This window comes from Nyctibius grandis, chromosome 4 (assembly GCF_013368605.1).
Source record: "Nyctibius grandis isolate bNycGra1 chromosome 4, bNycGra1.pri, whole genome shotgun sequence".
In the NCBI taxonomy this organism is placed as follows: domain Eukaryota; kingdom Metazoa; phylum Chordata; class Aves; order Nyctibiiformes; family Nyctibiidae; genus Nyctibius; species Nyctibius grandis.
In genome coordinates this window covers 5,787,179-5,805,095 of record NC_090661.1, presented here as the reverse complement: position 1 = coordinate 5,805,095, position 17,917 = coordinate 5,787,179, and the positions used below count along the sequence as shown (strand labels likewise).

General features: G+C 34.7%; 1 protein-coding gene across 1 annotated transcript in view; it reads right to left on the bottom strand.

Annotated features, from left to right (window-relative positions):
• The window catches only part of LUZP2 (leucine zipper protein 2), a 194,057-nt gene that overhangs the window by 94,017 nt on the left and 82,123 nt on the right, over window positions 1-17,917 (bottom strand). The window contains exons 2-5 of the mRNA XM_068399738.1: window positions 14,583-14,700; window positions 13,040-13,110; window positions 9,868-9,949; window positions 2,281-2,343 (exon numbers count right to left, since the gene is read on the bottom strand). Coding sequence (XP_068255839.1) covers window positions 2,281-2,343; window positions 9,868-9,949; window positions 13,040-13,110; window positions 14,583-14,700 — 334 coding nt within the window. The remainder of the gene's footprint in view (window positions 1-2,280; window positions 2,344-9,867; window positions 9,950-13,039; window positions 13,111-14,582; window positions 14,701-17,917) is intronic.

The following is a 17,917-nucleotide window of genomic DNA, read 5'->3' as shown; positions in this document are numbered from 1 at the left end:
AAAGATTGCTTTCAAAGCAGATATTTTAAAATGTGCTATAAATACACTAAATGCTACAGAAGTCTACAGACCTGCCTAAGAAAATCATTAGCAGTCAGACAGTTTGCATGTTGAGTTATGAAGTATTTATTTGTGTGCAATAAGAGACAGGATTTTGGATGGCTGGTCAATAGGATTGGACTAACATGATTTATTAGAATTAGCAGGCTCAATTGCAAAGCATCCAGGGATCACAGGTGAGGAAAAAAACAAGGCAGTTGTGACTGTAGATCAAGACAACTGAGATTGTGGCTTAAATAACGCAACTGAAATAGACAGTATTTCCTTTGTGAGTTAAAAAGTAACGTGCATTTTTTTCAGGTTGACCATATATATACTCTCTCATAGACCAAAGACATCAGAGATGACTGTTTAAAGAAGTGCTTTAAGCAGATCAAGTTTTCATACCCATCAAACTCGGAACAGTTTAGAAGAGCAAAATGTAAGAATCCAATAGAACAGATAAAAAAAAAAGAACAAGAGATCATCTGAATAAAATCTTTTAATCTAAATAAAATCTTTTCAAGTGCAAAGTTCTCTGCAAAAGGAAGCAATGGAAAGGTAATCTGCATCCTAATTTAGCCAAAATGTTTGGGGAGAAAAAGATAAGGAGGAAAAAAATATGATGCTGCTCAAGTGTTTTAAGTTTCTATTCCAAGATCAAATTTCAAAATTACTCAATATCAAGGCTGAGTTCTGAGATCAAACTATCCATCCAAGGCAGTACCATCACCCTATGTGAATTTTAACTGGACTATTTCCTTAACTTTCTTTGAAAAATGTCATATTGGAAGTGAAATGTTTTCCTTTGGTCAGCACACATTATGCAGGCTGCTTACCCATAACTGGGGCTACACTCGGCATGAGTTCATTACCTATTTACAGAATACATCTTACAAATATTGTGCAAGCCTTGCTGAGGTTTCCTTTGTGTCCCTTAAATTAAAAAAAAAAAAAAAAAGAAAAAGGCACAAATGCAGGAACACTACCACAGTACAAGAAGCACTTTCAAAGCAGCTCAGATGTTTAAAGAAAAAAAAAAAGGAAAGTTTTGCATTTTTAAACAGAGAAAGTTTGTATTTACATGCATAAATATTGAAGATGTGAACCCATAGAAACATTTTAAAACTTAAACTCAGAGAATTCATAAGATATTAATAAGAATATCATATTCATAAGACTAGCATGACCACATTTTTTACTTGTTCAAATTATTAATTTTTTTAAAACATTTTATGTGGAAAATATAAACACATTTTGTTCCAGTCCCTGAGAAATACTTTAGTATTATTTCCCAAAGAGAGTTGTGCAAATGCAGTTTGAAAATGAAATTTTCCCAGATGTGCCAGTGCCTGACAAAAATTCTTACTAAATAAATATATATCTTCTGTTACAGAAAAGAAACATAGTATATAGGTCATTAGAATCTGATATTTTATTTCCTTTTATAAACCTTTTCCTACTCACAGTTTAGTTAAGAAAAGAAAATAAAAAGATAAAACCAACAAGGGCTGTCTTTCTCTTTTAGAAACTAAGGACATTTTTTTTGCTTTGAATAGCATCTCATCTAAATGTGTAGAACAGCCCCATTCTCATTCCTGCTGGATCAGAGAGAACTTACTATGGATAGGGTACTACTGGTTACTTAATGGGATAGAGCATCTGTTGCTAATCTTAACTTGGTCTAAATCTGTCAACTTCTAGTCATTAAGAGATATTTACATTTAAAACGTAACATAAAGCTGAATGGGACATTTTGCTAACAACAGAAAATGGAACAATTCAGGATTAATATTCATGACAAAGCTTCAGAAAACATTTTAGGAACAGGGGGGTGTTAATTTTATCAAGAATCTCAATTCTAGGATTGTATTTCCTTTCTCCTCCTCTTGCTGTTTATTTTTAAAACAGGCAATAACACTGTGGATAAAGTTTCACTGTGTATCAATAACCTATAGAACTGAATTAGGTATTCCTTTCTGATAAAGCACAACTCGTATGTACAGCAAAAGTTACAGAGATGTACTATGGAGCTATGACCCAGTAACAAGGAGCCAACAGTGACATTCAATGAAATACTGTTTCTAAATGCACACCATTATTTTTGTTTGCTTTTGCTTTTACAGTATTTCACTGAAGCTTTATCTTTCTACTACAACATATGTTTTAAATATGAAGCCAAACCATAATCTCTTTCAGTATAAACTCTGAATCACAATGACAATCAAATGTTCCTCTTACCTCGTTTTGGAGGTCACGGATCATTTTGCTTTTCCTTTCCATTTCAGTCTTCAAAAAGTTAATCTACAAGTTCAAAGAAATGTTGAATGTGAGCTGCTGAAGTGTATCTAAACATCAGTTTAACTATTAATTATTTTTTTTACTTTACTCACAGCTTTAAAAAAAAAAAACAAAACAAACAACAAAAAAACACAACAAAAACAAAAAACCACTTCTGCTTACATACCAAATTGGTGTAGGCCACAGTTAGGTATTTGTTAAATCTACAAACATTTAGCATGATATTCACTAGAAAACTTAGAATCAAGAGAAGAAAAACACTGTACATAAATAGGCTTACTTTATTTTTGTACCAGTAGAGAGAGTGTTTATTTTTTGCAATGACGTCCCAGGTAATCTTCAAAGAACGAAGGATCTTTACAACGATATTAATTGATGTTATAATCTAAAAAATTTTTAAACTCTCTAAGAACACAACGTCTATCATGGCAGGTTTCTAATGCAGATATTTGATGTGAATGCTACAGCACTGGTCCTAATAGATAAACCCCTTGAGTCTGATCAGACTCATGTGTGGAATAAAGTGTATTATATGTGAAAGCATTCAAATCTGGTCTCTAGTTCCTATTTAATTCAATGACTTGCCTTGGAAAGTAGATATTCCAATCTTAGTTTTAAGATTGAATTCAATCAAACACAGATTAAAAGATTATTTTTACAAATCAGTACGTTTCTTTCAGGATTAAGCTTTCCTCCTGGTTTATGGAACATAACGGGAGAAAGGAGGTTGTAATTATAACAACTAGGATTAAAAAACCACATTCCTTTCACTTTAAAGGAGGATGCTCTTGGATACCTTAATTAGCAAAATCCTCATCCCTATATACACCCAAAGCCCCATGCTGCATCTCTACCCTATTTTCACAAAAAGCCTACCTACATTCATGGGAAACTATAGTTCATCTGACATTACAGCAGACTCGTTAAGAAAAACAAAACCTCCATAAGAAGACAGATTTACATGACAGAGACACTGACCTAGGGATTAATGGTTTGGATGCCCCACAGATAAAAAATGACAGTGAATCTGCATGATGTGACAGCTGTTCTTAGAATCATGTCCACACTCAAGTAGACAGATGTCAGTAATTTAAAAACCATCATCAGACTTGACTTCACTCTCGTCTGTATCAAAAGAGAAGTCAGAGAACACTATCATCACTTAAGAAAGAAGTAGGTAAGGGACCGTGAGATTAGGGCCGACTGACACGCATACCTGGAACTTCTTTTGCAAACTCTTCCAAAATTTTGTCTAAGTGGTTTTGTTTGTGGAAATACTAACTACACATCCAGCTACCACTAAGGGTGATGTTGTAACAGAAGATTAATATATTCAGCATTTGATGAGCAATCACTTCAACAAAGAGTGAAATTTAGTCCATGTATATTGTATAATAATATGAAGATTTTGCACAATCAGAAATAAAGGTCGCAATCAAAATATGAAATCAGGGAAGGAAAAAAAAAACTATTCACATGGTGGGTTTTGGTTTTTCAGCTGCTCAAAAGATGTGCCAGCTACCATTAAATACTGACAAAAATAATATACTGACCTCCCTTAAATCTTAGTCCTAACTCTCAAGAGAACATTAATATTCTTTCAAAGCACTTCACTGCTAAGTCTGAATATATATGGAATAATTAAAGAGATATGATACCAAAATTATTGTCTGTGTGCTCTCTATACATAACCTGTAAGTATCAGCTTGATTCTTCTAGTGGAGAGATATTTAAGACACCACAGTACTGTTAATTTAACCAGCAATCTACATTAGTTAAACCGGTAATTTTTGTTAATTACTATTCACATATACATGCATCTGATATCACTGATATGGACATCTTAAACAGTGCAAACTTACTGGCTTAGCTTAGCTGAATAATTTGAAAAATTAAAAATCCCTTTTTTAAAAATAAAACCAGTATTAATTAGAAAGTAATTCATTTTTGCCTTCATATTATAACAGCATTTTTAAAGCTTTTCTACTAAATCTCTAACAGCTGAAAAGCCACTTAGTCGTAAAGTATAGCTATAGAGAGCTACATAGGAGGGATTTATAGGGCTTGGCTACTGAAGCTAATATAGGGATAACCTGATCTATCCATTTAAGTACATCTATGTCTATAATTTCATGCTTTAAGGCAGATTTTTCTGTATCAGACCATTTGCATTTGCTTTTAGTCAGTCCCAAGGACAAGGCATAATACCATCTTCCAGAAGAGATGTAAAAATTCTATTTTCAGTCACCAAATCCTGATAGCATAATAAACAAGAATGGACATTTATACTCAGCTCTAAATTCAAAGGCACAGAAACTGAAAAATTGAAAATAAGAAACTTTCTACATCTCTTCCTCTTTTCTACCTACTCTTTGCTCTTGTCTGACATTCACTTTCCAAATGTTGTCCACCTTTAATTACTATCTAGCTGTAATTCTGAAAATACATAATGAAAATATATTGGTGTTCTAAGACTGAACTTTGCAATATTAAGCAAGGACACTGCTTCTGTCTCCTGGAGACAGACATCCAAGGTACTCAGAGCTTTGTGTGTTTCAGAGCTCATTACGTTTATTAAAGGCAACAGCTTCCATCCAGCGGCCTTTACTCACAGCAGTTTGTGACCTTGAAATGTTCAAATTAAATTTTCCCCCCTTGAAATACAGAATGCTTTAGCAGATGGCAGTGATCTAATTCTAACAGTCAGACAATAGTTAGTTATTCACTACAGACAAAGGATGGAAGAATACCAATATAACATCATTACCACACAAAGCTCAGCTGTATGCTTAGTTGCTTACCTCCAGACTTCTTGTATCTTGCTCAGGACTAAAACATGAGCAATTAACATGGGATTGGAATGCATTCATTAACATCTAACTATTCTGGCAATACCCAGGAACCCTAACATACTAAATATTAATTTTCATGGTCTAATTTTCAAGTTATAGTGTAGGAATTGACTCCAAAAGCCAGAAAGAACTGGTTAGGCTATTACCTAAAACACAGGAAATACTCTTTCCTTTGGGAAAAAGTGTTCTACAAAGTGTTAAATAATTTTAAAAGCAAAGCTAAATATATTTTTACCTACTAGGGTTTATTAGATAAATGTAACTTTTAAGTTGTAAATTATATTTTAATTAATAAAACAGATTTTGGTCAAAGAGACATTTAGGACTTTAGGACCTGTCATAAGAGCTGTTACTAAACAAAATAAATATTTCTGAAGTGAAATGAACACCTGATCTTTTTATCAAAAATATTGCAGGCATGAGTTTGTGATGTTTCTTAAGAGTCTTGTTTGGTGGTGGATACCTCTGAATTAAATTCCCCATATTCTGTTAGTCTTTTATTACTAAAAAAACCTTACTGATTTCTAAATAACCATGTTGTTTATTGTTTATTTTTACAAGTCATACATAATGTGTTACTTAATTCTTATTTTTGTAGTGAGCACTGAGCAACTGGGAAAAAGGAATTTACACAGACATATTTCCTCCTTTATTTTGACAGATGGTACTATAATTATATCGTCAAACAATTCCATCACTATGCCTGTTTAAAAATTGCTAGCATGATATAAAACACCAATAGGAAAAAAGTGTAAGAGGCAGACTAAGCTTACTCTACTTAGCCAAACCAGTTTTGAGGATTTCCTGTTTCCTTCTTTATTTTCTCCCTCATCCAGAGTTATCCAGCTCTTTTTATGCACTTTAATTGCAGTTAATAGGAAACAAATTTGCAAACCTGAAAGTCACTTCCTAAAAAAATAACTATTTCGTCAAATAACAGCAGCTAGTGTGAAGTACAGCCAAGTGAATAGCCCTTCTCCAAAAATCTCTAAGAGCCTGTTAACCTAATGCAGAGGTACAGAATTACCACTTACCCCCTATTTATTAAAATTCACTCGGGAAAAAAAACACTTTCAAGTTACATGTGTCGTTTGCCCTTTGCCTCTTTGGTGACAAAAGTGAAAATTAGTACATGGTCCCTAATCCTGTTTCTAGAAGAAGTGGTTCCACTTCACATCTAGAGATACAGCTTGACATTATTAATAAATTTTTTCACTGCATAACAACCTATTATAAATTGCTTAGGCATTTGGTATTAAACGCAGAACAAAAAGCTCTGTCGACCTTTATCAATTGTTAAAGAGGACAACAGGTTATTTGGAATTATGTCTTACATAATTTATATACATGTTGTATAACTAAACCCAGTATGGTGCTTCTAACTAACAAGGTTTATCTATTTAAGAAATGCTTTTTGATATACAAGATAATCCATAGTTCTAGTGTGGGAGTTCTAGGAGTCTGTAGAGAAGCTCCCTCACAACCGAAGACTTTCTGGAAGATTGTATTTGACCTTGAACTTTGCAACATAGGACTACTCTAAAATTTAAACCATCCTTATCATAACTAGTATTCCTCTGCACACTTTACTATCCTGGATAGAGCAGCTGAAACAAGAGGCATAAATTTATCTGAGGTCTGACATATATTTTCTAGAAAAGATCTGTCCCAAGACAGACTGCTGCTGTTCTTCATATGTTAGTGCTACAGATGCAGAAGACAAAGGACCCAGAAAGGGAGTGCTCACTCCTGCTAAGGGCCCCCAGGTCAGTCCTCAGTGTGGTGAGTACTGAAAGGATAGGAATGTCTTTACAGTTGTTGCTTCTACCCTCAGAAAGTTGTTACTACCTAGCAGAAGCTCCACGGGCTGCTCTCTGAGAGGCTGTACCCACCAACACTCAATGGATCCTCAGAATAGCAACTTCTTTGCTGCCTACCATTCTTGTCTTCTCTAGTCTTAAAGGGCCAAAAAAAACAGACAAGCATGCACAATAACGTCGATAACGTCGTTTCTGATGAATCATTTGTGCAACTGGTAGTGAAGAGTCTTACCATAGATTGCACAAGACGTGGATGCAAAGTGTAAAGTCCTGCTGTGGCATCTCCTTTATTCTTTTGGTTTGGTCAGAGTCCTTGAATACTTTCTAGGCTATTTTTCATATAACTTGGCTTAATTCTTGTAAATTCTTACTTACACTTTTGTATTTACCTAATAAAGAACACCTTCAGGCAGGTGTTCCCTGTTGAATATACACAGCCAATTAACATACAGTAAGCATTGTACTATGACTTCTTGGCAAGTGCAGAAAAGAAATATTTATTTCCAACCCCCCTCCAGTGTTTTATTTGTGTGGCTTTGAGAAATGTAATTCTATTCTTATTTACTCTGATGAAAAATCAAGATTTACTTCACCAAATCCTGTGAAATAAAATATGCTTAAATTGGATTAGAAACAAGACTCACAATTCATTAAATTAGAATTAAATTCAAGCTCACATCCTCTAGCTAGTCTTGCCTCAAAGTACCTAGACCTTCTTTCATAGCATTAATATTGTTTTCAGAAAAACATGAAACACATGGAGAAACCAGGTGTAAACTAAGTCTGTGTGACAGTGATAATACTTATTTCCATTTCTATTACAGCTTTTATCTGAGGATCCTGAAGCACTTTTTGAACCTTCATTCGGTCTCACTGTATTGGTGAGCTTAATTATGTACATTGTACCCTGAGGCATAAAGAAATAAATGTCACAAACCAAGGACACAGTTCTGCTTTCCTTAAAATCAGTGGCAAATTTAATATTCTATTATTGGCAAGTTTTAGAATATAGCTCAAGAATTCAGTTTCTCTAACCAGCTGACAACACTCCAAGCCAAGTTCTGTTATGAACTTGGAGGAGTTTTTCCTGGTTTCTGCACTGGTAATATTTTTGCTCACAGTTAAGGGTAGATTTTGTTTGATTTGTGTAGAACAAATATTGTGCTCTTCCCCAGTGCTAGGGTGTGGACTTAATTTACACAAGGCACTGCTGCTCATGTTAAAAAAAAAAAACGCTATATAACAAAGAACAAAGCCAATAATCCATACACCACATTTGAGATTTATTTAACCCACAGCTGAATTAATCTTGAATATCAAAATCTAATACAGAGATTAAATAACGAAATATGTTTTCCACCTTTAATATATAGGACTAGAATCCATCGTGCTGATAAAGCTAATGGGAATGTGCTCGTGCACCTGAAAAAAAGACGACTTTAGACCAGCATGTTCCAAGTGCCTAGCAGAGACAACTAGATTCTCATTTTTTCTTATTTCAGGACTATATATCTTGCCTCAGTACAAAACCATCTTAAAACAAGTGCAAATATTTTTTTTTTCCCTGGATATATGTTACTCTGGCTATTACGAAAGACCCCAAAAATATGGTATTCTTTTCAAGTTCAATACAGCATTCAGCTTACTTCTTTTCTCCCCTCAGGAACAAACGAGGTGTTTTTTTTCCTCTAGACAAAATTACAAGGACCAAAAATCCACTACGTATATGTTGTGGGGGACACAAGAATAAGTTAAACAGTATCTTTATCCTTCAGACTTCCGATCAACACAGGGGAAAAAAGTGTTTTCAAAAAATCACATTAATTGAAAGAAACCTACAAAAGGAATATTTTAGTTCAAAATCTACATTGTTTCTAATTAGAAGGTAGCATGTAAAACATGCACACTCACATCTTGTTCACCAAGGGTTTAAAGCTACATACCTATCACATTCATACAAAAGAAGGCATTTGTAAATATTTGCTAAATTTAGTAATTATTTTTAAACCTCTGTCTTGAGGTTTTAAAATCTCAACAAGGTTTTAAAAACTCTTGTTTTGTGAGCCTGGAAGACAGTAAAATATTACTAAACAAAGCAGTAATTATCCAATACAGAACTAAAAATAGATCTATAAGTCCTTCTAGCAGCTTTTTTCAGAGTTAGAATCACAGAATACTTTAGGTTTGAAGTGACTTCTGGGGATTATCTAGTCAGTTTAGGCTCAGTGGTGTTCGTGTTATGGGAATCTTAGAACTAATCAGAAAACATGATTTGACCTTTTTTTTCTGCAATAGCAAAGTGTGGCTATTTATGCCCTACAGCATTACACCACTACATAAAAATCCAACCAATTGTACAATTTATCCAGAAACAGAATTTCATTAAAGCATGAAATCTTAATGGGACTTAATATCTTCCTACAGTGATAATTAGATCTACCATGGACAAAATTGGACACTCTACTACCTCTTTGGTTGCTGAATATCAGTAGTGATTCCAAAAAAGTCAATGGCTGTATGACAGAGTACATTGGTATAGATGAGGGTCCATAAAGATAACCTCATCAGGGAAAGGACCTAGGCGCAAGTCTCCAGGCCCAAATCTCCAAAAGCGTATACACACACTGAAATCCCACAGGAATTAGTGAAGACAGGGATCTTCATGCTTTTGAACATACAAACTTTTTTTAAGCTCCTTTCTTCTGAAGCTTGTAGAGTACTAACACACATTTGAAATCCAAGTTTTTTACGTGCACAGCTATTTGAGTTAATGACAAATTCTCAAGGCAAAAGGGTTAAAATAAAGACAGAAGAAACAAACAAAAATAACGAAAGAAGGACAGGGAATCACTCACAGTAGCCTGCTGCTTTTCTGCTTTCTCAGTCGCCTCATTAAGCTGCTTTTGAAAGGCCTCCTGGAGAGTTTTCATTTCTTCCCTAGTTTGTTGAAAACACAGAACACAAACTTCATCACAACTGTCCATTAGAAATAACTCTTCAGATCCAAGAAAAGGCACCTTTAATTATTCAGAGTAACAGACAGATGTGCTGTGTCTATGTGTCTTGCTAATAAAATCATAATGACCCCATGAACTACAGTGCCAACGCAAGACAAAAATTATCTACGATGGAAAATGGCCACCTTTTACAGCTACTGAATAGCCTGCTGTGTAAAACATCTGCCAGTATATAATTTCTAGCAAAAAGGATCAGCACCAAAAAAGTGAGGAAAGTGGGCTACTGAAAACACACTGAAATGGGTCCACACTATTATCAATAAGAACTAGTCTATACCTATTTTAAAATGAATAAATACATAATGCTCTGATAAAATTCAGCCTTCACCTGGCTCTATCTGGAGACAAGCTACACAAAATCCAGAAGAAGATTCTGGCATGTAACTAGACAAGAAAAAAAAACAAGAGGATAATTGTTTGGAGTGGGCTTCATTTGTATCAAAAAAACCTTTGCATTACAGATGCAATCAGAGAATTTCTCCAAGTTGTGAGAACTGCAGCAGGTTGAGATCCTCTGATGACCATCATTTTCTACCCACAGCTATGACACAGTTTGGAGCTGTGACAAATTAGAAGAATGACATATTTCAGAACAGCTGCAAACTTTTGCAGGGCTGTTGCTTGCACAGATAGAACTTCACAGAAGACCAACACAGAACTGGGTTTACACACAGATAATAATTTAGGCCAGTGAAAACTAAACTGGAATGGAAACCTTCTCATTCGTACAGTAACAGAACTTGTGAGCTGCTGTCATCTTCCTTGTTAGTCGGTAACCCTACTACTTTTAGCAATTTCGGTGACACTAGTACAGAACAGATTTAATTGTAGTAGTGATTGAGTAGCATGAAACCAATGCACCATCAGCACAATACAGCTCCCTTATTGTATAAACAGATGTGATCATTTCGAAGTGCTGATGGTGCACAGAAAAAACAAAACTTAAGGCATCAGAATAAGTGACCAAGTTTTACTCGTAACTTGGGAAGTACTGAAGAATTCACACAAAATGGATTTAAAAAAAATAATCTAATTTGAAGTCAGCAGAACTCTACTCACACAATCTGAGATTTTAGCACTCTAAACTTTACTGTATCATCCATCTTTGCAGACAATAAAGTAGTGCTCACAGACCAAATGCAGCTCACCTTTGCCCAAAGAAAGTAGATTATAAGATTAATATTAGGATATATTTTGAACTTTGGTTCAAATACAATTATGTTCACTGTTCTTCACTTACTCCCGATGAAGCACAGCCTGAGGCTCTTGGCAAGTAAACTGACCCTTCCTTAGCAAAATTCTATGAGGGGGATTCCTCGGCACATTTTTAACACCTGCTTCTTACACTGAACTTCCACACCTCTCTGGAATTAAAATCCGGCAAGCCTGTAAACAGCTGTCAAGTACCCACAGTAGCTCCAAGGCATTTTCTTGGAGTACATTGTAGAAGCCTTTTGTTTTCTGCAGGAGGGTGAGGGCTGCTCAGCAGCATACTGCATATTGCACCCATCCAGGGGCTGTCTCTGGGAACATCTGTTGTGCAGTACACTCAGTAGCTGAATCCTTTAGAAGCAAAAGTCAGCATGTACTTTTGGGTGGACCTTGAGAGACTTTAATGGGTGATTTAAGGAGGAGATTAGGAAGAACACTTGTAGAGTGTAGTAAAATTTTCCCTTAGCAGACTCAATTTTCCCACTGCAATTAAGATCTATTTACTAAACAGTCTATTAAAACTTTTAAATCAATTAATCTCTCTATTTCATAAAAGCTGCACAACAATCAAACCACTACAAAAACACATTCATGAAGGATGGAATCCGTGACAAGGGCAGCTATGACGCTGAGATGTATACCTTCAGTTGCACCCAAGGCATATGAGTGATTAAATAGGACATTAGCTGAAGTCTTGCTTTCATAATTTAATAGATTTGTCTGGAATATATGAAAGATCCTTATGTGTCTGATCCTTCTCTATCACAGTAAAAGTGACAACTTCTATGGGTATGGTATTAAGGATCTTATTTGTTGTGTATTGAAGAACTGAAGGTCATTTTATCACAAGCCTTCTCTATAGCAATGCAATTTCGTATATACTTCTATTAAATGCAATATCAGCAATAAGATTGACACAGGATTTAAGTATTGCATCTCTAACAATAAAAGAAGTATGAAATTAAATAAGTTTTTAAATAACTTTTTTTCTAAGGAAAAACATTAAGTATTAATGCATCTATATGCATTCATTACATAATATTGTATCAGCAAAAGTAATCCCTATATTAGTTACATTTTCTTGTTATTAAAACTGTATTGATGTTGTTATTTGACAGTCTGAATTCCAAGAACTAAGAAAAGCAGAATGATAAGTTACTTGCAATGAAGCACTAAGGGACTTGAGACTAAGGACTGGGCTGGGAACTTGCATTCCCAGCCACAGGAACTCATTATTTCTTATGTGTTCAGTGAATAATTTGAAGTGACTACTTCTCTCTCCTCCTAGCTGCCTTCCTCACAGATATCAAGTGCACGTATTCTTACATTTACACAATGATTAGTGATTTTAAGTGTCTATATGCATTAATATTTAATTAAGAGGCCTGAATAAATATATAATATCATCTCCAAATTCAGAGACTGAGATATTTTAATAATTTAATTTACTGGGCATCAGCACCCACTAGTCATTATCTAAAACTTCTGATTTTGTTCTTTTTAAGAGAAAATTTCATGACTAAACCTTACTGAGAAATTCAAAATCCCCTTCTTTAGCAGATATCTAATTATAGGATTTTAATATATTTTTCTAACATATGTTCAATATCAGCAAATATGTCACTTGTTTCAAAAACTTCCCAAAATAGCACTCCCTGCCCTTATTTTACTGTTATAAGCAGCAGACTCTGCAATTCAGTAGTGCTTATAGTTTAAAGTAAAAGGAAAGATGGGATTTCTGAGTCTGACATTTTTCAGCCTGGAAATAGCAACAGTAGGGAGGAGGAGGGGGTCTTACCTTTGCTTTTGGCCCAGTTCCAGAAGTTTCTGCACATCATTTTTGGCTGATGCTTCATCATTTTTCAAAGACTGATAGCAAAGGAAGAAATCTATTACCAAAGAGATCTTTAATTCATCTGTGAAATGATTAATTTGGTCCTCTTTCATAAAATGCTCCCAGTGAATTACAGATATTACAACTTGTGAGAAACAGAGGAATAGCCTGACTTTTACCATAACTCAGCACAGCTAACTGTACATCGCTATTTTTCAAACATTAAATCAGAGCTAATCAAATAAAATAAGTAGATTTAGAAACAAACAAATGACTAAAAGTATTAAAATTGTATGGCAAAGATAAGTGTGCATATACGGAAGATAATACTACAGCTCTTTGCCTATATCTGGATCTCTGCAGAGTCTAAAATATCTCATAGTATAATTTTGCTGAATACTACCTTCAACTGTGCTGCACAAGAAATCTCATTCTAAAAAAAACTTTGTTACAAGGAGAAGCACATTTATCTAAAAAGTAAGAAGAAAATCCCTACAATAATAAAGAGTGGTAAAGCACTCAGGGGAAAAAAAAAAAAAAAAAGAAGAAAAGATTCAAGAGTTCACATTAATTAGAACCAGAGAAGTCTGGAATATAAGACAATATAACATAAGAATAAAAATATAGCACAGTACTGATACACGGTACCAGTATTCTTCTGAGAACAGATATAGGAATGTTACTCCTTATATTTTTCCTGTCTAGCTTGCATCAACATGAAGATAAAAATGCAATGTCAGAAAAATACTGTCCTTTAAAATGGCATGAAATAGAGACAAATCTTAACTGATAACAAGTCTGAATGTTTTCACCAGACCAACAGACTGTATCTGGAAAAGACAGGTGTGCTCCTAAGTGAACATCTGGTGATTTCAGGACCTCAAACCCAGAGCAGGATTTTTAATCTAATTTTCACTCTGAGAAGCTGATTTGACTACAGAGTTAACCCGACCATTGCCCTTTCAGTCTACCCATGATACTCCAAAACCTCCCAAGTTAAATGCAGAGGTGTCTCAGCTCTAGCTGGAGGCTCATCTAGCACAATTTGTCAGCTAAACATGTAGAGTAACGCCCTGCAGTAAATCCAGTTAGTCCATGTAGACGGCATGTCAGGTAGATAAAGTGAGCAGCTAAACTAGCTGAGTATTTGTAACTCATCAGCAAAGATGCAGCTGTAAAGTAAATACTTTTACAGTATCTGCCAGGACAAATGTGTGGTAACTCTACTAAGGCAGCTCATTCTTTTTCCTTCCCTTCCTTTTTGTTCTACTATGCTCTATTTTCTTATTTTCTTTATTTTTTTGAGTAAGTGGACAAAGCGTCCAACTCATTAGGATTACATTTTCCGTAAAAACATTGGGTTTATGTTAAGTACAAGACAAACAAAATAATCATTATTCACATATTTAAAAAAGAAAAAAAAAAACAAACATTTTTTGTAATAAATAGAGACCAATCTGAAAAAGTCAAGGTAAGTAATCCTAGAGAAACCGAAAAAGAACCTAACCTGGAGGTTTACTTTAATTCCTTCAAGTTCTTTAGAAGTCTTTGACAGTTGACGAAGGATATTGCTCCTTTCCTTAAAGACTTCTTTCAGCTGTCTTTCCAGTTCTTCATAGCCCTGTCTAACACAGAAAATAAAAGCATGAGATCTTCTCAAAACATTACTCAATGCATTTGAAAACAGCCTTGGTTCATCTAAATTGAATTAATTCCAACACTTTTCATAGCTTACAAATTGGAGTGTGGGAAGGTCCCCCTGTTTGCCTGTAACAACTTCATTTCTCCTGACGTAGACAAATAGGTGTTTTATATGTCAAAATGATGTGCTGCATCTGAGTGTACAAATTATCAGTCTGAAAACACTGCGAATGGTGTATTGTCTGTGATGAACAGGAGACAGAAAGGGTGTATTTAACATGAGTGATGTCACATAGTGTGAGATTTTTCTTGTTTTAAAAGATATCACATGCAAGAAACCAAGCAAAACTTTTCAAGTATGAAGTTTTGTGACACCCGGTAATTTGAGGGAAGGATGATTCAGATCTCTTTAAACTTTGTAATATTTATTTCATTCCACAATTTCTCCTCACTTAAACCTCCTTACAGTATAAACGAGAACTGACAAATATGCTAAGAGAAATCAAATCTAATTATTAATAAATGGATAAGTCAAAATATTCTATCCTTTTTAAAATGGTAATTTTTACTTGAAATGTAACTATACATTTTAAAGTTTTTATAAAATCCACAATGAAATAAATCCAACACATATTGCTTTAGGTTGAATGAAATACAGATCCAATTCTCATGCCTCATTCCAGGAAAAAAAGCAAACATTACAGTTAATTCTAAAACAACGTACTTTTTAATTTAAAATTGTCATTTTGAGAAAGACTGATCAGTGAACTGACACATCCATTCCTTCTACAACTTAATTTTAATTTTATTTTTTCCCCTCCTTGCTGTACCTCTGCTTCTAAGAAGGGGGAAAAAGAAACCTCAATTCTGCAACATATGAGTACTATTTTATTATCAGATACAAGACCTTGAAGTTAAACAGGAATCTTAACGTTTCTTTAATGGATTTTGATACACGCTTTAGCAAAGAAACTCAGCAAAGCAAGTTAAATATGCTATCTAATATCAGTCCTATCTATGTTAGCAATAGACAGCTCATGAAATGTGATACATTTATGAAAAAAGAAAATCATTCTATATTAAATGATACTTTGGTTACCTAGAATAGATGAAAGTGAATAAATGTCTCTTTCATCAACATAACACTTTAGGCAAAGAATCTTAACATTATATTGACATTTCAGCAATAATTATATTCAGCCTTGAAAGAATGTTGCAAATTAAAAAGCATAGAGTTCTTTGAGTTTGCATCTCTAATGAAACACAAAACATCTCCAGTTTATGCTTGCTGCAGCAAAATAAGAACTGACGTGTTTTGGTTTGCAACGTAGCACCCAACACTTTCAGTGAAGATCTTCACAGAATCACAGAATGTCAGGGATTGGAAGGGACCTCGAAAGATCATCTAGTCCAATCCCCCTGCCGGAGCAGGATTACCTAGATCATGTCACACAGGAACACGTCCAGGCGGGTTTTGAATGTCTCCAGAGAAGGAGACTCCACAACCTCTCTGGGCAGCCTGTTCCAGTGTTCAGTTACCCTCACTGTAAAGTTTTTCCTCATATTTACGTGGAACCTCCTGTGTTCCAGCTTGCACCCGTTGCCCCTTTTCCTGTCAATGGACGTCACTGAGAAGAGCCTGGCTCCATCCTCATGACACTTGCCCTTTACATATTTATAAACATTAATACAATTGCTAGGTCAACTGTTTCATTTTAAGTAGAATTTCTATTTTAGAAGAAAGTTGAAAAAGAAAAGAAGAACAAGACGACTCACCCCCCACCCCCAATACCAAAAGAAGTTAAAGTTTTCCCACGATAGTAAAATAAAAACTACAATCTTTCTAACGCGTTCTGTAGGTGGTAGATAAAAAGCTCAGCTGTCAGTAAAATATTTTATCCTCTTGATAAGTTTTGCTTTTCACTATGTGGATGAACTTTATTTCAAGAAACTGTGGTTTCAGACCATTTTGATTATGTTCATCCACCAGAGGAAAGGAAAAACTGCAGCTCTAGTGAGTGAACAAGAAGTATTGTAAGAAGACACAGGGTAAAGTCAGGGTACGGAGATAATACCAGGACTCAGTTATGCTCACCTACTAGTAACTGAACAGCACTCATAAGTAATCTGGTTATCCTTGATACAGATAACTAATGTTATCAAAAATAAATTATCTCAAATACAGGTTACATAGTCAAACAGGGTTTACAGGAAAATCCGTATGCCAAGATTTTGAATCTTCCAGAATTTAGCATTATTTACATGGAGGGTTTTGTTCAAATTTTTCTATCAAATTGAAGGAAAGAACCTACTGTCATGTGAATGAAATCTAGCCAGTGCTACAATACCTCATAAATATTAGCATTCTGGTTGTTACACGCAACGTAAACAAAATTTCCTGCATTGTTTTATATAGAAAATCCTATCTTTTTCTTGTTACCACTCCAGCTATGCGTGATTTTAAATACATCACTGTAAAAGAGCTAGCTCACCTCAGCGGCAGTAACAACATTATGAGTAATCAGCCCGACAAGCTTCAGAGAACAGTCCCATTTTCCTTTGCTGATGGACAGAGGTCAAGGAGGAATTTCCTCCTGCTAAAGTAATCAGGTAGTTTCAGTAAGGTCATCACTTCCATTCCTCTTTTAGCATCACAAAAAGTGCGTTAGGCTTGATAGTCTTGTTTGCCATTGAAATGTCGTGCTTTTGTTTAAAGTTAAACTCTGCATTTAAAAAAAATTACCTGCCAGTTGTAACACTCTGTCTTGATCACTTTAAAGTAACACTCCTCTCCAATTCCAGTTTAGCTTGAGCATTTAAAGACCATCTGTCTCAAGCAGCCAATTATGCTGCCCCATGGGTATTCAGTTGGCACAGGTTTCACTCTGTTTTCTTGTTAATTCTGATATCTACCAGTTTGCATAAACTAGAACATTTCCCGAATTTTAAAATTAAATTTAATATTAAATATGCATGCACTTATATTTACCTTCATATTCCATTTTATGACATACTGAGGAGGAAGGAGGAGACAAAAAGCCATCAAACTGACCACAGAGAGTCACAAAGCAAACTAAACCCTCAGAACTGTTATAATTAAAAAACAAAAAAAAAAAAAAAAATATTTAAATCAAGAAAAAAAAAAAGAAAGAAGAATGAAGATACAAAACATAGCTGTCAGATCTATTAAGTATTAGATTC